This window comes from Lampetra fluviatilis, chromosome 32, assembly GCF_964198595.1.
Source record: "Lampetra fluviatilis chromosome 32, kcLamFluv1.1, whole genome shotgun sequence".
NCBI lineage: Eukaryota > Metazoa > Chordata > Hyperoartia > Petromyzontiformes > Petromyzontidae > Lampetra > Lampetra fluviatilis.
In genome coordinates, this window is record NC_136306.1 from 11023640 (window position 1) to 11048400 (window position 24761).

The 24761-nt window shown below is 45.4% G+C and overlaps 1 protein-coding gene across 1 annotated transcript; it reads left to right on the forward strand.

Annotated features, from left to right (window-relative positions):
* The first annotated feature begins 734 nt into the window (after positions 1-734).
* Positions 735-20724, forward strand: LOC144943816 (uncharacterized). Its single transcript, XM_078871663.1, has 3 exons — positions 735-829; positions 18774-18845; positions 19428-20724. The coding sequence occupies exons 1-3, from the start codon at positions 735-737 to the stop codon at positions 20014-20016; spliced, it is 756 nt and encodes a 251-aa protein (XP_078727789.1). The 3' UTR covers positions 20017-20724.
* The last annotated feature ends 4037 nt before the right edge of the window (positions 20725-24761 follow it).

Genomic DNA, 24761 nt, shown 5'->3' on the forward strand with positions numbered 1-24761 from the left:
CAATGTACATGTTCCATACTGTTCACTGATGCTTTAACTGTTTAACACGTTAATTGTTGCGTATCTTCATGAGGTCCGAAACCAACAAAGTTATTTCGTGCTCGAATAAGCATTGGGGTAGTGCTCCTCTGTTTACAACCTTGAGCCGGTGGTAGAAATTCCACGTTACTATGGCGGGGACGAATGTATCCATAAGGCAACCCCTCTTGACTTCCCTACAAAGTGGTACCTATTGTATCATCCCTGAAAGGATGATGGGTTGAGTCAACTGCCAACCAAGAATTTAACTCGCAACTTGCCAATTGCGAGCCGCTTGCTCCCCTGCTGAACCTGAACCATTGGTGGAGATTTTAAATTCCAACGGTGGTGACCACTCTCAATGCAAGCAATGCTGCCATCCAAACCAATGACCAAGCCTCATCAGGTGGAGCTCATGGGACAGACAACCTGAGTTGAATTTCGATTTAAAGCTTTCGTGACTGCAGGGATTCATCTTCTTGGTTCTTTCGGTAAAGTCACGTAGAAGGACAGACCTGTTCTCCACCTGAAGACGGCTGCTTGCGTTGTGGCCGAAACGTCGTGAGAATTATTTTATTATGTTTTATTTTTATTATTTTATTATTTTCCTTCTACGTGACTTTACCGAAAGAACCAAGAAGATGAACCTGAGTTGACTTGAGTTGACTTGAGTTGGTATGATTTATTTCCCCACAACTCGAGTACACCGACGTATCATGTCGGTGATCAAGTCTCTTGCTTCTGGCTCCTTTTGCTCGGCCCGTCGCTGTGCGTCAGCTGGCGACACGTGGCGGCATGGGATAGGGGCCAGGTGCTGATCGCAATGCGAAAGGCGATGCCAGGCACGGTGAGTGCGCCTCACAGGAGTTCCCTGGTGGGCACAACGCCACTGGATGCGCAGAGCAAAATAGGAGAAACTTCAATAACACGTACGTGACTATTTGCATCGCTTCAGTGCACCGTTCGCATCGTCTTTCTTGTATCCCGATTGCGCAATATTTTATTTGTCGATGTTACATCACGAGACGAAGTATCGAATCGGATCTTTCAAAGAGCAGCGCGAACATTCGTGACAGAGAAGCGCCTGCAGAGATGGGTATCGCAGAGATATCCTCAAGTCACCTTTGCTTCACAAAAGTAGGAGGCAGCACTTTCCCAAAGGCTCTATGACTGAGAGTAAAAAAGTCTCACGTGGACTTAGGAGAATCATAATTTCAGAAACAAATTTAACGTGGTGACCGGGAAGAGACTTTGAGAAGTTGCCGAGATGTGAACCCCGGATCTCAGCCGTGCCAGGTTAGCACTCTGACCTATGAGTCAACCAGCCACCCCACGATTGCAGTGTTTTATCAACATGGAACGAGGCATGCATTTGACTCGCCTTGAGCAAACGCATTGACCCAAGGATGTGAAAGTGTTTCCGTGCAAACTAAACAATTTATTATTTGACCAGGTAAGGCCCACTGAGCTCTATATCTCTTTTTCAGAAGCGATCCGGCCACAAATGAAAGCTCAACGAAGTGGCTTATCACGTGGAAATTGAAAGCAGCCAAATACTCGAAACGCACGTTTCTAAATGTGGAGGGAAAAACTGGAGGGCCCGGATAAAAATCCACGCGACCACCACGGAGAGAGAGAGACACTGCAAACTCCAAATATACAGGCGTCAGGGTTGGGATCGAACCTACGACCTACTGTATGCCAGGCGAGGTAGTTAACGCATTGTCACCATGGCACCCACGGTGGCACTGGGTGCTACTAATACCCATTGGCGGCCTGAATGAGAATTGGGAATTCTACCTCGCTACTGTAGAGGCCAGTCTCTCTGTAGGACAACAACAACATAGTACACAATTGTATTCATTATGGAATGACGATGGGCTGAATCAACCACCGCGATCAATGTTGAGTTTAGCGATTTTCCACAGTGCCATGTTGTTGTGTGTGCAGCACTCGCAACAATGAGCAGAGTGAGGTGGCACAGTGTAGAGATGGGGCATTATCTAATGGGCATTATGTAATGAAATTCTATTCGTAATTGGTATCTAAATTACGTACTTCAAAGTAATTATTTATTCATGCCTAAATTACACGTGGCACGGTTAAATGGTCATTTGTATCTGCATTGCATTACCAATTACTCTGGTCTCTACTGGACATCTATGAAAAAGAGTGTTTTCGCTCATCGGATTCCTGTCGTATAAAAACATCTTCTGATTTATCCATAAGACCAGGGTGTGTATTGTGATCTACCAGCAAACCATGAAATTTCATAAGATCGTTAAGTGCACCTAGCCTGGCACAAGCTCCATGGTCATCACCATGAACAGAGGTTGTTGTCACCTGTTTGAGTGTGTATTTTTTAGACTACCAAAGACAAGTAGAACACATATGCAACACATTCTAAAATGTTACACGCATTGTCCTCGGCAAAAGGCGACGTGCCTTCCACACGATAAACTGGCATGGGTTCCCATGTCATTTTTAATCAGGACGTTTGTGAAGAACCCTTGTGACTCAGAGGGCTGTTCCTTTATTAAATCCTTTATATTAACTTCACTTGCTTGCTTGCGTGCTTGCGTGCTTGCTTGCTTGCTTACGACCGTGCAAATCTTTCGGTCGTTTTTTAACCCACTTCCCGTGATCCAATCGAGCTGACATTTTCCACACAGACTCGTTGTGCGTGACAATTAATTTTCGTGAAAAAAAAAATTCCTAAATTTTACACTGTTTAGGGAAATGTTTTAAAATATTTAATTACCAATTGCTTAATGCTGGCAGACAATCATCTGACCCATAGGTGGCAGCCATCTCAAGCCAGAGGACGAGAGGACTCTAGCCGCCACGCATATAAAGGATTTAGAGTGAAAAACTTTGTTTTTACGGGTTAATTTTTGTTGCCAGCCATTATCAATCCGCTGCTGGAAGAAGTTTATCCCCACAACGTCGCCATCCCTCTCGGTGCAGCGCTGCTTCCTGCACACGAACGGGATCTTGTTCCATCTCTGCGACGGTCAAACTTCTCAGATTCATGCGATGCCTTATTACCTCACAACAAAACAATTATCGGGTAAAACAAAATGGCCAATTTGTAGCACTGCAAATAATTTCCCTTTCCACAGATTTCTGCCAGCTTCTGCGGACTTCTGCCGGGCCGTGGCGACGACAAGAGCTGTCAAGTGAGAGGTGTCCCAGCTGTCCCTCTCCCTGCCACTCGAGCCAGCGCGAGGGCAATTTCGTCCTCTTCTGAATAATGAATGCATCGTCTGACGACAATGAGCGATGGCAGTGGTGGTGGTGGTGGTCGAGTCGCGGGCAAACGAGTGTCTCTCCATCGGCCTCCACTGTGGGTGCCACCGTGGCGAGATGTTAACTACCTCGCCTGGTGTACAGGAGGTCGTGGGTTCCATTCTGACCCTGGCGCTTGTATATTTGGAGTTTGCATGTTCTCCCCGTGGTCGCGTGAATAGTTTATCGGGTCCTCCGATTTTTCCCTCCACATTTAGAGACATGCATTTTGAGTATTGGGCTTCACTTTGTTGAGCAATCATGTGTAGCCAGGTCGCTTCTGAAAAGGAGCTTTATAGCATCAGTGGGCCTTACCTGGTAATATAAATATAGTTTAGTTTTAGACCTGCGCCAGTTATTTCAATGCCGCCATGACCTCCGTCGCTGGATGTAATCACACACGCCACTCACCTCTCGTGCACCACCAAGTGTGCCAGCGTCTAGCTGCCAACAGTTGGCAAGAGTTTGTGCTCAGGAACGGCTTGCGATCACAGAAAAAAATGCCTTTCTGCGATGCTTTGCTTTACATCGAATGGCGTGGCGTCCCCACATTCGTGACGAGTCTTAGCTACCTCAGGTTCTCTCCTCCCCATGGGGCAACAATTGCATTGTTGACCTCCACACATAGTTGCAGAACGGACAATTTGAAAGTTCCCATTTAAAATTCCTGCTGAGGGTCAATGCGACCCAATGTCGCTGTTTCAAGTGCAGACGAGTACCACTTTGACTTACTGATGACATTGCAACAAATCCATCAAACGCTTGACACTCACCGATGTGTGTTAAACAATAAACTTTACCAATAGAAATTGCCATTGCTCAAGAGAACAAAGTCTGCATACACGCTGCTAGAATAACCATTATACCCTGAATTCCCTGAAGAATGCCAAGCACATGCAATTATGCATCATAAAAAGATAAAACGTTCGCCCCTGAAATGTCTTGATGGCTCACACCACAATTGGTGAAAGGACCTCCACTAGAGAGCGCTCCACATTATTTGAGCCTACTCTGGCCTGAATCCTTTGGAAGGTGTTGGAATAGCCGCACTTTGCCTCACCGTACACAACCTGCCGATCGAATAACTGTGTTGTACCCATTGGCACTGCTGGGTGGACAGAGACGGGGGGATTTAAACAAATAATTTTAACCGTACTCTTAGGTTTTTTCGGTAAAGTCACATAGGTGAAAAATAAATAATAAAAATAATAGAAGAAACAATAGAAATAAAATAATAAATCACGACGTTTCGGAGGCAATACTAGCTTCCGTCTTCAGGTGGAACCGTCACAGCACTATTGCTGTATCAAGTAAAGAGCTCTTTAATGACTTTACCGAAAAAACCTAAGAGTATGAATCCTTGCAGTCATGAAAGCTTCAAATCTAGAATAAATTTCAACCGCTCCACCGGCGAATTCTGTATTGCGAGCCCCACACCTGCTTACACCAAGGCAGACAATGTCTTCTTCATATGTCTGTTTCCCGGCAAAAATAAAGTATTCCTCACACAACTCATTCAACCACACGGCCTTCTGGGAGTGAATGATTTCAGCAATATTCAAAACAAGCAAAGTCCGGATCGGTTGCCATGTTTTTGGTCTCATTGCCCATATAAAATAAACATAAACCACAGACCAGTGCACACTATGTCAATGGAACCATAATCTAGGTGCCAATGTCTGCCTTTCATTGCTGTATCATAATAGTCATAAAATAAAAAAACGCAACGTGTCATTTTCCACCATGAGCGTAATCTCAAGTTTGGAAATGTATGCCGAGAAAAAAACCATTCCGATTGCTTACATTATCAATAAATTAAGTTTGTTCATCTCCATATCAATTGTTCTGTGGAAAGGTGAAATGTTCAGTTAATACGCGGCGATTAATATAAGCAGTGCACACAATATATATTTCCCCCCCATAACTTTTGATGTTGTTATAAATATTTTTGAAACCAAGCGAGAGTCTTATGAGCCAACTTCTCGCGCAAGGTGATTACAGGGCTACAAATACGAGCAGGAGGAGGAAACGGTATAATTCGCAGTCCAAAAATGCAGTACAAAAAATAGCTAAACAAATGAACGTGAAAGAGTGCACAGAATAGTGAGTGAGTGGTACAATTGCAGTGCAAAGTAACATAATTAAAAAGTAAATAATTCAACTGACTCTGTGAAAAAAACGTTACGGTCCTTTTTTAAACGGATAAATAGAGTTATAGGCAGGCATACATTACTTTGCAATTAAGTTGTACGTATTATTGGTTATTTCGGTTAAAATTTTTGTTTTGTTTTATATTTTTATTATTTTATTATTCCCCTTTTACGTGACTTTACAGAAAGAACCAATAATATGAATCCCTGCAGTCATGAAAGCTTTAAATCAAAATTTAAGTTGTACGTGTTTACACAATGGGTTATTACTCTTTTGTAGTCCGTTACGGTTTACGATTCTTGACCTGCATGTTATATATTTTTGGCTATCTTACAGTGGAACATAACTCTCTTTATCTCCACTCGTAGAGAGCCCCCGTGGTTCTGCCATGCAAAATAAGACACAGCTGTCATTTTCATACTTTTCTCAAAATACATTATTCGGAGCACTGAAAGTAATCTGCTCTTTTATGCAAAAAATGCCAAGATAATACTTATGGTGAGATCTTTTTTTTATTCTCTAGGATTTCAAGAATTTTCTGGTGAAATAATTCCATTAATAGGAGCACAATTTGAAATGTTAGAGTAATTTAAATGAACCGTGCCAATTTAACACGTAGACTTTCACGCTTCAACACACCGGTGGGCTAAAGCAGTGAACTATTTGTCTTTTGTCAACGTGACACTTTTTTGCTGATTGGCCGTGTCGGGTGGTGGAGGGTTATGACACATTTATAAATAACGCGATCTAAACCCAAAAACGTTTATTATAAATGAACCGTGCCAGTCTTCTGTATTCATATTCTTGGGTCATTACTGCCACTTCATCGGTGTTTCGCTACTATGTCTTCTGAACTCCTTCTGCCAATTCAATTCAATGTTTGTTACATGGAAAATCCCCTGTAGCCAGTTACCCAGCTAGCTTCGGTGGCAACGGCCAACAACCACTAACAACAGAGCTACTGTTGGGGTAGAGAGGAGCCCAGCCAGCCAGCAAACTCGAGGCCCAGATTATTTTAAACAGTAGAATGATTAATGGAGAACACTATTGGCAAACCCTGTTTTTCCATGAGAAAATACCTATTCTTTCCACATCACCTTCATCATCTCTAGATAAATATGAATAACAGTATGAATTCGGCACAACTTCTGGGGAGCTCCTCTTATCCGGTGAAAGGTGTGAATAATAGGGATGATTTAGTGACTGCAGCGACAATTTTAGTCGCGGAAATGTGGCGTATAGAATCAGCTCCCTGCATGACTCCTCTTATCTGTGGGAATAAGTCCCGATGCTAATAGTCTGTGGTGACCAATTCCAGGGGCACTTCTTGCTCGTGGATGAACGCGAGTAAAAATAGAACGAATTTGCTACACGACTCAGCTCATGAAAAATGTGTTTACAGCACAACCTCGTTGGGGAATGAGATATCTGAAGATATGTGAAAATGATTAATTGTGAACTTGTACAGAAAATAACAGTTGCGCTGTTGCACAGATACTGCACTGGCTGTGGTGCTTAATGAGTCAGGGCAAATCAGTGACGGTCGGATATGCGACGTTGTACTGTACCACGAGGCTAACCGGAGCAGGGGTGAGCATATGGATTTTTCATATTTAGAATCAACATGCTTTTAGAGGATTTTCCTCGCAATACATTTTCCACATGATAAGCCACTTCGTTGAGCTATCATTTTAGGCCAGGTCTCTTCTGAAAAAGGGCTACATGGCTCAGTGGGCCTTACCTGGTAAATAAAAAAAGCTTAATAGTTACATTTTAATAGTGTTTCTAATATACGTATTGATATTGGTACATTTCATAGTTCTCTCGTTTGTCAGTACTGCACTTGCATTTGTACCTAAGGTCTCCATTGCAAAAGAGAGTAGGAGTGTGATTGGTGACTTTGCGATGGCAGGTGGCTGTTGGGCCACTGAGCTTGATGAGAGCCGTGAAGATGGCTCGCATGAGCTCGAGCCCTGGTGGCGGTGAGCGCGGCATTACGAGTGCATGACGACGCTGTAAGGCGACACTGCCACGACGCGTGATGGGCCTCGTTGACTCTCTCAAAAGCAGCCCAAGTTATTTAGCGAAAATATTTACGTGACTTAATGAGTGAATCGGCGACCGCCCCGGCAGTCGTGCATTATTTACGAGCGACTCATGCCCCCCCCACCCCCCATGTCGTCCGCTGAATTTCAACCAAAATTATACTGGTAGGAACCTCCTAGTTACACCAGCCCACAGGGGATTATTGTGTCCGTCCGTCCGTCGTGCAGGGAGGGGCTGGGTGGGGAGGGAGGGGCTGGTGGGGAGGGGAGGGTGGGGAGGGGCTGGGTGGGGAGGGTAGGGTGGGGCTGGGTGGGGGGTGGGAGGGGTGGGGCTGGGTGGGGAGGGGCTGGGTGGGGGGTGGGAGGGGTGGGGCTGGGTGGGGAGGGGCTGGTCACCCCGTGGTGCCCTTATAAATCTCAACGTTTAACCTACTCACACCGGCTTGTGCCCGCCCTCACAGTCGGGCATATTTGCGGAATACACCACGCCGCCGTTGACCCTGGCCATTGACCGAGCGACCCAACGTTCCTACCAGCTCCCTCCGCAGGAGGAATGTGTTTGTTGTTGCTGAGTTCGGAAGTTCCGTCTTGTTCTAAAGAAATGCCTCGAAGATCCCACCATCCACAAATGAATGTTGGGTTAGGCCACGTTAATGATCCGGTCAAAGTTGTGTCGTCAAGAACCTCAACCACCCGACATAGCGAAACAAATCAATTCGTCAAGCTTGCAAGTCTTTCAGGCGTCAATTTGCGTTGTTTCAGCTCACACCGGTTAGTTGAAGAGCAATTCTCACAAACAAATTTAGCAGCAATTAGATACGTTTCACTTGACACTACTTCAAGCATCTTCAGGGCAAGATCCAGGAAGTCAGAAAAAAAATCCATAATAATGGCTTCGAAAAGCTCCGTGTTAACTCACGAGTTCAACAGCATCCTTGTACCGCGTGTTGGTTAACCACAAGGCCCGACGTTTCGCTGCATGTGCTGGGAGCTTCTTCAGGACATAATAGCCGGACAACGCTTGGTAAAACTCGAAAACACATCAGAGAGTGAGTTACCAGTTCACGCTACTCAGGATAAGCCAGACTGCTTCTAAACCCAGCCACCGTAACAAGGGGGGCGCGGTGTAAAAGGCGTATAAGGTTCAAATATCTGGATGATGACTGGCTGTAGTTTTAAGATGCTGTTCAGGAAGATTGACACATGATGAATAACTTTTTTGTAGAGCATGAGCGAGTGTTGTTTAGCTTTAGAGTTGAGTAAGAGAGCCGAATGGACGTGACACCACAAGTTGCTCTGCGGTGTCACTTTACAGCTCCATTCCCTGAAAACGACGCTGGACTCTGTGGATCGAGAGCGTTCCAGAAAGGTTGTTGCTTCACATCGTCACACAAGTTCAATAACACTATTGGGAAATAACTGATAACACGATTCAATAAAAATGTTTTGTTTGAATAATATGCTTATTTTCTCAGTTTTATTCTTGTGAATTATACGATAGATTGGGGTGAATAAAATATTTGTTTTGCCCTATGGTACCCGCCACGCAAAACAAAAATGGCTATTGATTTTCAGCATGTGCAGAAATTCCCATAAATTTTCTTTTTTTACCTTTTTAAGTGACATACGAAGGCCGTTGCCATGATGTAATGGGTTCGTGCACCGGATGTGCAAGCCAGGGGTCTCCAGGTCGATTCGCTCTCCCAGGGCAGCAACTGAAACAATGGGGCAAGTTTCGTACATCCTCCCCTTTCATTTCACGTAGGAGTCTACAATTGGTGCACCCCAATACCTCGATGGGCAGGCAAGTCACGTGTGGTTGGATAATATAATAGTTGTGGGTATAGTACACTCGCCTCTTCCAAAAAAACCCCATCCGGTTAGCCTGTAAAAGTAAACTTGAAATGCCCTCTAGAGCTCTCTAGTTCAGGGCCTTTAGCGAGCAGTGGCGTGAGCAAAAGCAATTGCAGGGGCTGCGCTTTTACCTTTTAACATATGAGGGGAAAAATAATGGAGCCGTACGGTGACTTAGGGCGGCATGCCGCTTGAACGTTCGTGTACGTCCATCAGTGCATTCATTAATAAGATTGCACTGAAAATGATTACCGGGGTCCGGACCTTCGAAATGTCAATCGATTCTGAAAACGGTCACTGGTTTTGGCGGTTATCGGTCAACAACCCTATGACAGATACAGTACATAGCTCTATTTACTCAATGTAGCTCTATATACGGTGAACTAGGAGACCCTTGTGTTTGCTAACTCTGATTAAAGTGAGCAGTTTATTGTTCCGACTGATGCACACAATGCAAGCCAGTAGGGCCACCAAGTTGGTATTAAAGTCTCTTCGAAACGACAGCTCACAATCATGGAGTTGCCCCCCCACCGCCCACCAACATTCACCACTGGAATGTACCACAATTAGATACGATACAATGATTGTAAAAAAACCCTGACGATATCGATGAGGCATCCATCTCCAGCAACTGCATTAGGTCAGCACCGCTGCTCTCTGAAGCATGGGTGCAGAGCCAACAGCTGTCAGCCAGATACGAACCATGACTTCATTTCGCACAGCCACATGAGGTCACTGCAAGCATCTTGGCTGCACTAATCAGGTACTAACCAGAGAAAAGTATTCTAAATACGGTAACACTTTCTAATTTTACCAGGCTCAGTCACTTGTCTCCCAAGTGATTGTGACCACACAAATCAATGCAACGTTTAAGCGACAACTACAAGCAATGTGTTGGCCTGCCAAATGTATTCATCTGCCCAAAGTCAGCCCTCGGCAAGGAAAAGGTTCCCCACCCCTGAGTCTAAAGAGACAAAGACGCAACCTTTACGCTGACACCACTGCATTCATTAATTTAGATAATCACCGTGCAATACGAGCTCATGCCCCAGCCTGCCTTTAACAGAAGCAAATGTACCGCCTCTGTGTCTGTCTACCTTGCTAACTAGGCGCTTCCTTACAGAAAGCTTTCAGTCGAATTGAATCTAACAAGAAACCCGTTTTCCCTGCGTCTTGTGCGAAATGCACACCTTTGCCCCACTTAGAATGGTAATTGAAATGCACTCCAATACAGAAGGGACCCGACAACACACAAGGGATGTACAGCTAAGATTAACGTGTATATCAATTAATAAAACAATAAAGTTTACCAATAATACAGGGTGTTTCAAAAAGATGGACCCAATTTCAAAGATATAGCGATTTCAAATCGGGTCCATCTGTTTGAGACACCCTGTACTATTGCTTGTGTTGCGTTTCTATCGCAAACGTCGTGATGTTTTAATCACTTTATTTTTATTGTTTTTTCTATCGACGTTTCTTTACAGAAAGAACCAGAGAATATGAATTCCTGCAGTCACGAAAATTTTAAGTCAAAGAGTACTGTACAAAGAGTCAAATACCTTAACATACTTTATGTTTATACCACATCAGACATGTCAGTGAGAATCTGCACGAAAAACTAAAATCTATCGTGAAAATATACATATTCAGCTTGACTATAACCTCCATTTAACGGCTGTGTTAAAACTATAATTGCTCTTTGACAGATTAGCCACTGCGGTTGTACGTGTGCTAGGGAGACACTTGACTCTTAACTAAAATAAAACACTGGTCGTTCATTCACAATTTGAATCCCGTTATGGCACTGCTTGGTATTGCATGCCACACTATGAATGTGTTCATCTGATTTAATACTGCAAATAACAATTGTGTTACAGGGCAGATGATTAGCTGGCTGGGTCCGACGTGAACTTATATAGGAATGAAAGTCAGGAATGAAAGCCTGGAATTAATGTTTCCTTCCTTGAGGATTATTTTAGCAAAACACACGCAATTATATGCAACAGAATGCTGTTGAACAGAGTCACTGTTGTTAAGACAGAGTGATCTTCCCAAGATCATCTGGTAACCCAGCAACATTGGTTGAACAAACTTGACTCTGCTGATGAGGTCCTGGACTGTGGAAACCGGTCCAGGATTTAACTGCTTAAAACAAATCTTGCTGGATGACATTCCTCACGATGAGTTTGTATGAAATCGGTCAGGTGCAATACGACTGTTCAACCGGTCAGTGCCGGATTATCCTAGTAGCAAAAGTCGCTACATATGTAGCTACGGGGCCCGCACTTTCAAGGGCCCCACGCTAAATATTTTCAAGCTATCAATTCCGGTTCAGCGATTCTGCACTTGCGCTATTGCTATCGTGCTATACTGCCTTCAACTTTTATGAACGACTGGGTGTTTAAGTTTAACACGTAGGCTTTCGCGACCAACATCATCCATAATAAAGGGTTTTTTGGGTTAGATCGCGTAAATATGTGTCGTTAAAACCCGCCACCACCCGACACAGCCAACTAGTATGGGTTGTCACGTAAACAAAACATGCCAATTCGTCACTGCATAATGTACGTTGCTTCAGTAACCCCCCCCCCCCACAATGTGCAAGAGCGCAGACGGGTGGTCAACACATCTACGCCTCTATACAAGGAACGAAACAGGTGGACTTCTCCACAAATCTGGCTGTCGCCTGATGAAGCTAGTTGTAATTACTGGCGAAACGTCGTACTCAGTTTGTAGATGTTGTGGCTTAGCTCTCCAACACACCGGTGTGCTGTACTAGTGACGAATTGGCATGTTCTGTTTACGTGACAACCCTTACTAGTTGGCCATGTCGGGTGGTGGCGGGTTTTAACGACACATCTATATATTTACGCGATCTAACCCAAAAAACCCTCTTATGGGTGTTTAAGGTTAGCGATTTGTCATATTATCTGGCTGTATAGCAAATGAAAAAATGCAATGACTTTACTATGCAAGTAAAAAAAAATGTGTTTTAATATTTGTATTTTTATTTAGGGCCCTTTTATCACATGTTACAGGCCCCGCACCAGCTTAATCCGACACTGTTCGACCGGTGGTCCAGTTCAGGGAGGCCACGTTAATTTCACCGTCGGTCACTTTGGTCAGGGATCATCCCTCGCGTAAAAGGATACGTGGGTGCAGACACTGGGAGGACACAGTGTCCACACCTGAGTGAATAATTTAGACAAAGCAGTGACCTGATCTCGTTTCTCCTCGTTCTCTCTGGGGCCACAACTCGCGAACGAACGGACGTTTCGCCAGTTGTGGCTCAGTGGGCGCTTCGTGTTCATGTGGGGAGACCGCGTCACAAACTAATTTACAAAGGTACAACACTGCCCCCAACCGGCACGAACAGACCGTGGCAAGTCCACAACGAGGCTCGCAGGCAGCCAGGGATCGGGTTGGGGCCTCTGAGGTCCTCACGACCAAGGCCGTAGCCATGGAGTCAACATTGGGGGGGACCACCCCCAGAAAAAAAGATCTAAATTTGAAAACTCATTTCCTGCCATTTCCTGCCTAAAATATAAAACAATGCACTAACACATAGGATGGACTTTTTTTTTTACAATCATGTCTAATAGTGTATTGTATTACATTGCTCAGTTTTTTCTTTTTTACCTTTTCTTGTTTCATTGTATGTAATGGCAGAGATTAGGAATGAATGAAGTACAACCATAACCACAATCATATAAACAGAAATATATTTTATAGCAATATATTGGGGGGGACATTTTAAGGACATTTGAATATTGGGGGAGGGGGGGGTGTCCCCCCCAATTTCTATTATAATTACGGCCTTGCTCACAACCAAGGCATATCATGGGAAGCAAAATAATGTATCTCATAATGCTGGAATAGGGGAGGACTACATGTAACTAACAATACGGAATCATTGTCTGGTTACCCATTAGTACAATACCCACCAATGTGAAATGGGGGAAGCCTTCATCCAGCCAGATGCTCTAGGTTGCTGCAGTGCTGCGTGTCAGCAGACTGCAGTGCAGTAAAATGCATTATTGTATTGTAGATCTATGTTCCAATATATGTGCATATGCTTGATGCCTTCACCAACTCACCAGTATGATGAGCCGTGGTGAAATACTCATACTAGGGAAGACCCTCATCCAGCAGTGGATTGACAAAAGGGTTGTAGATGTACACGTTTATTATATTTTTACCAGGTGTGAAACTAAATAGACCAGGATAGTCTCGTTTGCAAGACGAACCCTGGGGCATAAGTCTGTCAGTACCGATGATTGCTATGTATAATCCAGACGGAGTGATTTATGGGTCCTCTTGAATTGACAAATGTGGCCTACCCTTGCGAATGACGTCAAGGGATGTGTATTTAGCCTTCGCTGTGAAGCAGACGTCGCGTAGTTGTTATCATCATGGTTATTATGTGGCAGGGGGCGAACTCACTACTGCCAGGCCAGATCACCACTCATTACTGTGCTGTATACGTTATACAATGTGATATCCAGTCCTATGTGGAATACTGCACGAGTGATATTTTTCAGTCAGTTGTCAACTTTATTTTATTCTGGAAGCCTAGCATAAGGAAGGAGGTAATGATGAGTGAGTGAATGATTGACACCAATGAAGTAAATCATCCCCTTGCAGCCTCATTTCTCCACACAACCAATAAAAATGTGATATTTTTTGTAAATAAGAGTAGTTTTGTGTTTACATTTCATATTGTTGATACTTAAAAATGTATTCCTTAAAAAAACATAACAAATGTATCTATCTCTGAAATGGTGCAAAACTCATACATTAAAAGACAGTATTTTTTTTCTAATTAGCAGACACAGCTGAACAATTAAATGATCACTCAAACGGCGTGAAAGTGAATTAGGATGAATTGCTACCCATTATATGACGTAATTAAACACTGAGCTGATTCCCTGAAGCCCTTAATTTCCTGTCCACCCAGCAGTACAAATAGGTTAATCACAATGAGTGATCGTTGTGTGTATTGGGGTAAAGTGTGGGTACTCAACACCTGTTCGCCTTTTGGCGTTCTCTGGTCTCACACTGGTGAGACTAGGCCCTAAAGAAGGATGTCTCTGGTGTAGACCAAGGGGTCGTCCATAAATGACGTCACGCGATTTTGGACGATTTTGACCCCTCCCCTCGTTACACGACGTCACAAAAAGTCAGACACCCCCTCAAATAAGACGTCACAAAGCTCTGCCCCCCCCCCAAAACCATATTTCCATTTTGAAAATAAAACATGCTTCAAATCGCTTTAAACTATTGTAATTGTAGTGGGTATTTAATGTGGCGCTGCACTCTGATGTTGTAGGAGTGTTGTTATAACAATTCTATATTTATTTAAAGTTGCACGTGACGTCACATTTCTCACCCCCCCCCCTCGTCACACATCGTCACAAATGTCTGCCCCCCCTAGGTGCGTGACGTCATTTATGGACGGCCCCTAATCACTTTCAAAGACAATGCCATATATAATTATTATCAGAGCATGTTTTTTGTTAGCATGTTCACCACAAGTACATGTGGCTAATGTAGACTTGATTCCTTTCAAAATGTTTCTATTTGGTGTTCGAACATCTTAACACCTGTTTTATTGCCAGAAAGGGTAAAACCTGTTCCTATTTGTTCACACTCAACACCTCTTCTGAGATGTCTGATCAGTGCGTCATCTGGTCCAACACCAGTGGAGACTAGGCTCTAAGAAAAGCCGTCTCGGGTGTGGACCAATCACTTTCAAGGACAGTGCATATCATTATCAGAGTTGTCTCTTTTTGTTTGCATTTTGACTGCTTGTGTTGTGGTTATTGCAAACATGACGTCTTGTATAAAGGTGTCAGTTTTTGTACCAGTTGAAAGGGTAAAAACCTATTACTATATTTTGCCACTGGTAAAGGAGGTCTCATAGTGTAAATATAGTTTAGTTTACTTCTGAGGCTATAGTCGGGAGTGATATGAACTAATTGGTCCTTGATTTAATTGGCGGAGCTGTTTAAGATGACCTTTATACTGGTAGGAATGAAGTGAACCAGCCTACAATGGAGTATATCGTCCGTCCGTCCGATGTCCGATTAGGTGTAGCAACATCGCCCCCTACTGCAAACACTTGGCAGGACCCTACAAAAACCTTTAGACTCGGTGACGCTTTCCTGGCTAAACAAGTGTAACATTCTCTTATAATTCTCTGAGATAGTTTTTAATTAAAACATTTAAATTAAAAATTAACTCACAGCGGCCTAAAGCCTACAGCTAGGCCTAAAGCCTAGAACTAGGCCTCAAACTCTCCCTTCGTATCGTACCCCCGCCATTTCATTTTATTATAGCCATTCATTTGTTCGTTCCTACCAGCCCACCCCGCAGGGACCTGTTTTTTCGTGCCAATATCACCCCCAATAAAGTGGGTATAATGGAATGAGACGTTTGCATGTGGATACAGAAGCTAGGCGGTAGGTGGCGTAGCAATAATGAAATATGGGCAGAACTGTGGCTTTAATTATACAGTATTCATGGGGAGTCGAGGTGGAATACTGTACGGCATTTGTTTCTCAAGAATAACATCGTCCCCGATTGTTTTTATTCTAGCCGGTATAATCTCTCATCACGATCACGGCGGGAGAGAATTTAACGTAGTTTGTCAAGTGCTCAAAAGTAACAGCATCAGCTTACATCCATGCGATGAAGGACGCGTTTAAACCCCTTTTTGTTTGGCGATTGCAAACTCATTTGTTTGGTAACCATGGCGAGAAACATTGTCGTTTCCTCCTTTCTCAGACTGTACATGGTAGAAAGACTCGACGCAAACTTATTGGATTAAAAATATCGATGTTTTGTGAAGGAGGGTCACTTACCCGAGCCATCACTTAACATATTTCCCTTTACGCGAGTGCCATTGGCGAATGTTTTGAGGTTGATAAACATCGCTCAAAAACCATTGCAATGTCAAATATGCGGTGACCATGATACGGTGGTTTTGGAGTCCGTGACTTGCTCATCTTGGGCAACAATAGATTAACTCACCGCCCCCATCATCCCACCAGCAATTCCAAGAATTTTCACAATTTCAGGCCACGTTTCCACTCAGTAATTGGCTTTTTTGTCTCGTTTTTACTCTCTAGGTTTGCAAAAATGCCTTCAGGCTCAGGCGAGGCTTTCCTGGTAAAAGTACTGCTTGAAACTATTACGACGAAACGTTTTTTGTTCTACCTGGCAAGGCCCACAAACAAACCTCAGATGAGCATGGTTGGCTACGTACGGTGCGAAAGAAGTTCAGCACACATACAGACCTGGCCGCACATGATTGGTCAACAAATGATAGCTCAGCATCGTATTATTGCGGTGTGATGTAAAGTCTTAATACTTGTACATTGAGTAAACGGGGGTTTCATCGCACAGTTATTACACAATTCTGTAGTTGTTTACCGGTAGCCACACGAAAAACCTGAAACTCTAACCAGTATACGCAGAGTATTGGATTTTTCAGTTTAATCGAATAAAACTAAATCAGCCATGATCAAGCCACTGCTGGATGTATGCCTCCCAAACCCTTATCCATCACTCACGATCCTGCCATGTAATTAATAATCCGGATTTCATCGCTCCATCTCCGCAGGGAACGTCCTCTCCGATGATTTCCCTCCTTTTGTGCCACTCCACTCCCATTGTTAATTGAATTTTCGTCCCACGGGATAATATAAGTCGACACTTTAACAAGCGTTTCCTTTGGCGATATCAGTACATTGCTTGTAGTTCGTGTCACTTTAAAAAATTGTAAATGTTGTGGTTTCACGCTTCAACACACCGGTGGGCTAAAGTAGTGAACTATTTGTGTGAACTAAAGTAGTGAACTATTTGTCTTTTGTCAACGTGACACTTTTTACTGATTGGCCGTGTCGGGTGGTGGAGGGTTACGACACATTTAGAAATAACGCGATCTAACCCAAAAACTTGATTATGAATAATATTGGTCGCGAAAGCCGACGTGTTAAACAGAGGCATGTGTGTTTGCATGTTCATCACTGTGTGTGGTTAATGCAGTATTTGATTCCTTGCAAAAATGTTTCTATACTCTTTGGTTATTTCAGTAAAGTCACGACGGTATAAAGTGTGATTTTATTGATTTTAGTTTCTACCTACGAGACTTTACCGAAAGAACCAAAGAGTATGGATCCCTGCAGTCACGAAAACTTCAAATCGAGATTAAAAATGTTTCTGTTTGGTGTTTGGACGTCTTGACGCCTATTTTGTTGCCAGAAAGAATAAAAAGCTATTCTTATTTTTTTTCCGTACCGAGTTAAACATGTTTAATTGTAATTAGCATTCTTCGATTCGATTGATCAATTTATGTTTTATGACATTGTTCTTTTTTGGTGTGGTTTTCATAGAAGCCCTATTGCGTTTCCAACCTAACCTTTTATTTTACCCATTATTTGCATTTTATCTTTCGCTTGTTTTTGTGCAAATGAACAATACAACTCCTTACACCATTCCTCCATACCCTCCCAATTATCAGCGATTTTAAGCGGAGTTAAACTCGCGGATAAGCACCGCGGACTAAGATTAATTAGTCGACAATATTCGTCGATTTCACTGCCTGATAATTATATAATAACGATGCTATTGACGAAACGTGTTAGGGGGTTAAAAAACACACACAAACATATTCTACGATAACTGTTACAGAAGTAAAGATTTGACCGAGGCCGTATAATCAATCGATAAAAGGTATCGATTGTTTATGACATTGTGAATGTAGCGGCCTCTAGCGGCTGCGAGGGTCGATTCGACTCATTGACGGTACAAAGACGGACGGATCGACAGTAGATTCCAAAAACGCGATTCACTGCATCGTAACATTGAAATCATGCGATAATTGTAATCAAGTAATCAATTATTAATCGTTCAATGAAGCTGTATGCATCTATCGATTCACCATTCCACGATCGCTTTCAAACCGATTCCGGGTAACGATTCGATTCAAATCTCTATTGTTATTTTTCTCTCTTGATTTTGTTGCTTTCACGTTAGTTCTAGTGCTTGATACTAACCTTAACGTACGACTTACATAAATCATTACAACATATACGTTGTTATGGGAACGACTAGATGAAATATATCTCAAACAACGATAATCGATTCTAACACACTATACTCCAATTGAATCGACGAATCGCTTGTCGCCCGCCACAGTAACAGCACTCAAACGAAACAAGCAACGTCGCACATTTCCGGAAAACGCCGAAGATTACCGAACGCCTCGGAAAGACTCGATTGGCTACCGAACGGAATGGCCCCGCCCCCTACCCCTCCCCGCCCTGGCGATACCGACCGGTGATTGGCCAACGGAGTCGGCCGAATGTTTCCGTAAATTGTCGAGCAGCCGAACTGCGTCACGTGACCGAGCGACGAGTACATAAGGACCTGCAGCAAAGTGACACGCCGCCATTTCCTTCGCGGGGAGCTCGTCGACAGAAGGTGTGTATGGGTCCCTCTGGTGAATCTCATACGTTAGCCGACTCGAATAACTTTAACTTGCTTACATCGCAAAGACAAGTTTGGTTAATGTTTTGAATTGGCGCCAGTGACGTTTTCTCTACTTTTTATTATTTTTTTAAAACTTTTTTTATTTTTTTCGCCCTCGTCTTAAACCAGCACGACACCGTGTTGTGTATATACACACTGTACGTACAGTGTAGCGACGATTCGTCTGTCCACGATTTTGGAAGTTTTCACAAGTTCCCCCTTCCATACCGTCCCTCTCCACCCCCCCCCTTCCCTCAACCTGGTTGTTGCATTCGCGACTCCTACATCCCCTCCCCCCAACCTAATCCTCGTGTGTTCCATGATTCTCTTACCCCCGCTCCCTGAGCGGCGCCGCGTGTGGCGGCGGCAGCAGCAGCAGCCGCTGCCTACTTCACCTCCCGCGGGGGCCGAGCCTCCCGCGGCACTCTACATAATCCCGCCTCCCTCCCCGTGCTGCCTGCCCCCCCCGTCCCCTGCGTGCGTGCGAGCCGCCCACCCCGCTGTAACGGCCGCGTGTGCGCCCCCCATGGGCAGGTTAGACGGGAAGGCGGCGGCGGCGGTGGCGGTGGCCGCCCGCGGGCGACGTTGGCGTCGGCTCCAAGTGCCCGGGCGCCGCCCCAGGGGGCGCAGGGAGCCACGGCAGCTGCAGCAGCAGCAGCAGCCACTGCTGCTGTGTCTTCCCACCCCCCGGAGCCAGCGGTTGTCGCAACAGCAGAGACTGCAGAAGCAGCGGCAGCTTCGTCCGCGTAACGTGAACGGGTGCCTGGTGGCCGGGCTGCGAGCACCGCACAACACCACGCAGTTCCTCATGTGCGACGAGTACAGGCGGGAGCGCCTCCGCGCCGACCTCACGGGACCCGCGGCCCCCCGCGATGCGGGCGACCTGGACGGCTACTCGCGGGCGCTGGAACGAGCCCGCGGCGGTGCCTGGGGGGGCGGCCTCGTGGTGCCCATCTGCGTGCCCGGAGACTGGGGCTCGAGAGGAGCCGCGGGGGGGGACAGTCCCGGCTTGGCGGAGGCGAGATACGAGCCCGCGGATGACGATGACGATAATTGGTCGCGCACCGAGGACTTCATGGAGCGCGACTTCGCAGCTGTGTACAGAGAAGCGGGGTATGCGTGAGGCCGAGGGGAGAGACGCTGGGGGCGGACAGTGGCGGTACTGCCACAGTAGGGACATGCAGTGGCCGCGCACCCCCCTTGATGGTGGCCGCACACCCCCCTGATGGTGGTGATGGACCCCCCCTGTTGCGGGTGGTGATGGACCTGGCGATGCAGACTGCTCCACGCGCCGTGTGCTGCTGCTGCGGGAGAGTGGCTGTGTGTTTTTGATGCAAGGCTTGAATTGTCATCTTTTTGGAAATTGTTGAATGGTCTCCACCTCCCACCCGTATGTTGTCGTTTTTATTTAACTTGTGATGTTAATTCCATGTCCCCCCTCCCTCCCCATGATGAGAGCTGTGTGTGATACACTTGTGTGGTTGTTGCACTTGGCTGTACAAAGCTTCCGACGGGCGAATGTTGAGGGGCTCTTGTTCATTTGTCGCGTTCCGGACGACTTCGGCTTTCGCGGCCACCGTGTTTGTGATGGCGAGGTGTGTGCCCGTCCTTGTAATAAAACCGTGCAACACTCGTGGTGGCTTCAAAACGCGGGGGGAGTCTCTTGTCCTGTGCACTTTTGTAAAAACAAGGTTTTGATTTTGCTCAAGCGAGGCCCAGAGTGGTCATGGGCCGCTTGTACATAAACGCGTGCAATTGGAACGTGGATGGTTTGTGTTGTGAATTCACCGCTGCGGTTGATTTAACTGAATAAATTATTTTGTTCCTGTAATGTCTTGTCCAGTTTAAGTGGCTTAAGTTCGTGGCATTGGTTTTGAGCGTGCAATAACTTGAATCGATTTGTTTTTATGAGTTTGGGAGACCTACAATGAAGCACAGGTACGTTGGTATGCCACGTAGGCTGCCTAAAAATCAAATGGTATAAATATTCGATAGAAAACAAACGGTAGACCATTTGCCAACTCGTGTAGCCAATTGTTGACATGAAAACCATTCCAGGAAATGTGAACTCGAAGATCTGAATCGTAACCAAATGATCGGATTAGCTCGGTTGGCTACATAGTGGCAAAAGATGTTACAGCGGTACATTCACGTCTTGGACGTTGCCGTTTTTCTTGAAAAGTTAAATGTACATCGGCAATAACACGTCCCGATGTAACGAGGAATTGTACTCGCCGATTCTGCCCGTGTTAAACATGGTCCGTGGGGAAGTTAAAATTCACCAGGGTGTTCGCATACCACGTCAACCCATACGATGTATACCCCGAATTAAACAGTTTTCATGTCCAAATGGCGTGCAGCCGTTTCAATACGGGCAAAGATGTATCTCCCTTGATGGGACTTCATAGGATGAACTTTGAGATTTATAAGGGCACGGGGCGACAAATAAGTTTTGCATTAGTCTGTAATAAGGTTAGGCACTGATTGGGGAATGAGAGGTATGTGTTCGCGTGAAAGGTTTTTTACGTTTCACACGAACGAAGTTGGTGCGACGTTGCATCACGAGACCCGGGGCTCCATTACAGGCACAGGCAGCAGCAGCAACAACAAGAACAGCGCCACCACCATCCACCCACCATCACCAACCACCACACACACCCATCACCACCCACCATCACCACCACCCATCACCGCCACCAACCACCATCACCACACACACCCATCACCACCCACCATCACCACCACCCATCACCACCCACCACCACCACATACACCCACCACCAACCACGGCCAGTGACGAGATGGCGTCACATTCCTCAACCGCAAAAGTCCACTCACGCGTGGAGCCCCATTTACACTTCCTCTCGGGAATTCAATCGCCGTGTACCCGAGTTAAGGTTGCCGACAAGTCAATGGGGGCAGGGGAGGTTGGTGTAGCAAACAAGATAGTTGAGACGCTATACTAGATTGGGTATGGACAGTTTTCTTCCTTTCAATATACAACAGCGACAAATCGATCACTTGCACGGTCTACAATCATCCACAGCCGTCATCCGTGGCCGATTGTAGACATCCAAGCATCGGGCGTGGGTCTCCACATTCACCCCGCAGTGACCAGCGTGGTGAAGTATGGCACAGCACTGTACGGTCGAACATTCTCGCCCCTGACCGCCATGCCGTGTTGGAGGAGGCCTCCGTCTACCAGGAGGGATGGCCCAATGGGGGTGGACATCTTTTACAATTATCTTTGAATAAAATCGACTTTTGGCACGTTTGTGATGCTGTAATAGTGTGCGGTGTGAGTGGATCGTACAGCGCTGCACTTGGAACTGTTTGACGTTCGGCACTTGTTAAACATGTGGCCATAGACTGTGAGGAAGGCAATGAAAGACGACCCACGAACACGACGTCGGCTGTTGTCGTGAAACGTGCCGAGGCTTGCCCCAGGGGCGTAGTCAGCCACCCTCGTGCCGTGGGTGAACTGCCACACGGCAACATTCAACGTAGCACACACACACTTTCAACGTAGCACACACACACCTCCAACGTAGCACAAACACACACCTCCAACGTAGCACAAACACACCTCTAACGTAACAGATTTCTCACACACACACACCTCCAACGTAGCACACTTCACACACACACCTTCAACGCAGCACATTTCACACACACACCTCCAACGTAGCACATTTCACACACACACACACCTTCAACGTAGCACAAACACACACCTCCAACGTAGCACACACACACACCTCCAACGTAACAGATTTCTCACACACACCTTCAACGTGCCACATTACACACACACACTTTCAACGTAGCACAACACACACACACACCTCCAACGTACCACATTTCACACACACACACACTCCTCCAACGTAGCACACACACACAGCTCCAACGTAGGACATTTCACACACACACACCTCCAACGTAGCACACACACATACACCTCCAACGTAGCACACACACACACACACCTCCAACGTACCACATTTCACACACACACTCCTCCAACGTAGCACACACACACACCTCCAACGTAGCACACACACACACCTCCAACGTAGGACATTTCACACACACCTCCAACGTAGCACATTTCACACACACACACACCTCCAACGTACCACATTTCACACACACACACCTCCAACGTACCACATTTCACACACACGTACCTTCAACGTAGTACACACACACCTCCAACGGAACACACACACACCTCCAACGTAGCACACACACACACCTCCAACGTAGCACACACACACACCTCCAACGTAGCACACTTCACACACACATCTTCAACATAGCACACACACACACATCTTCAACGTAGCACACACACACACCTCCAACGTAGCACACTTCAAACACACACACACCTCCAACGTAGCACATTTCACACGGTGAGCAGTCAAAACACAACACACCACGCACGATGCAGAGTCGGCAAACATTCACAACGTTCACAGTCAACACTCACTCACGCAGCACACGTCGTCAACACATTAACACAGTCACACATTAACACAGTCACAGCACAAATGTTCAAACAACACAAAGACAAAGATCCCCTATATAGTCTGTAACAGACTGTTGGGGCAAGTGCTTTTAGTGAGCACCTATGAAGGTCGGTACGGCACATTAGGGGGTTGGGTGGCCAGCACCACGCCCGGCCGCCTTTGTCTCCCCAGTGGCGATGTTTTTACACACCGCACCAGGTAATCGCTTGAGGCTGAGTCGACCTAGGGGAGGAGGGCCAGGACCGGTTCAGATAATCGCCACTGGTGTTGGTGGCCGTGAGCTGGAATCGAACTCGGGTGACAAATTCACACAGTACATACAGGACACATACACTACACACATTCACAGTACTTACAGGACACACATTGACACAGTACACACATTGACACAGGGAACACTACACAAATGACACATTCACAGTAAATATAGGACACACACGACACAGTACACACATTGACACAGGACACACACAACACACAGTACACACATTGACACAGGAGATACATTCACACACTACATACATTCAACAGTACATACAGTACACACATTCACACTACACACATAATCACACAGGACACACATGTACACAGGACAGAATACACAGGACGCACAATCACACAGGACGAACATTCACACACTACACACATTCACACGGGACACACATTCGCTAAAATCAGAAAACACGCATGTTCCAGTCATGACCAAATTAAGGTTTAGTTCAGGCTTATTTTGATTTACCAGGTGGGAACTCTAGCGACCACGATTGTTCACGATTGCAGTTTTGTGACCAGTGAAGCAAAATCAATTACAGTACAGTATTGTTTTACCATGTTCGTATCACTGCTCCCCACATTCACCGACCAAAATGGTGAAGTATGGTCAAATAACCCACAGACGTGGTTTGCCAATAAAAATGTAAAAATGCACACGTGGCCCGATTCTAACCCCTTGCCAACCTTTTAGTGGTTTCTAAAGGTTGTTTTTTTTGAAATTCCTGGACAGAGATTAATGTTGTTTTGCTCGTTTACCGGGCAGGCAAGTAAGGCAGCATTGCCCTGACATCACTTGACAGGGTGAAATCAATAGACTGATGTGCATCATTAGAGGATTATTCATTTTCTCTTAATCTCTCAAAAGAAAGAGGGATGGGGTAACAAACCCCTTTATGGAGATGGAGCTTAGTTCCAGACAGCTCGGACTGAAAAAGAAGCCCTTAATTTGTTTTATACACCGTCTTGGGCATGGACTTCAACTGCATTTCATGATATAAATGTAGTAAACACGTAATTGTGCAAGACAAGGATAACGCTGGATTAAACACTCCTTCGCGAT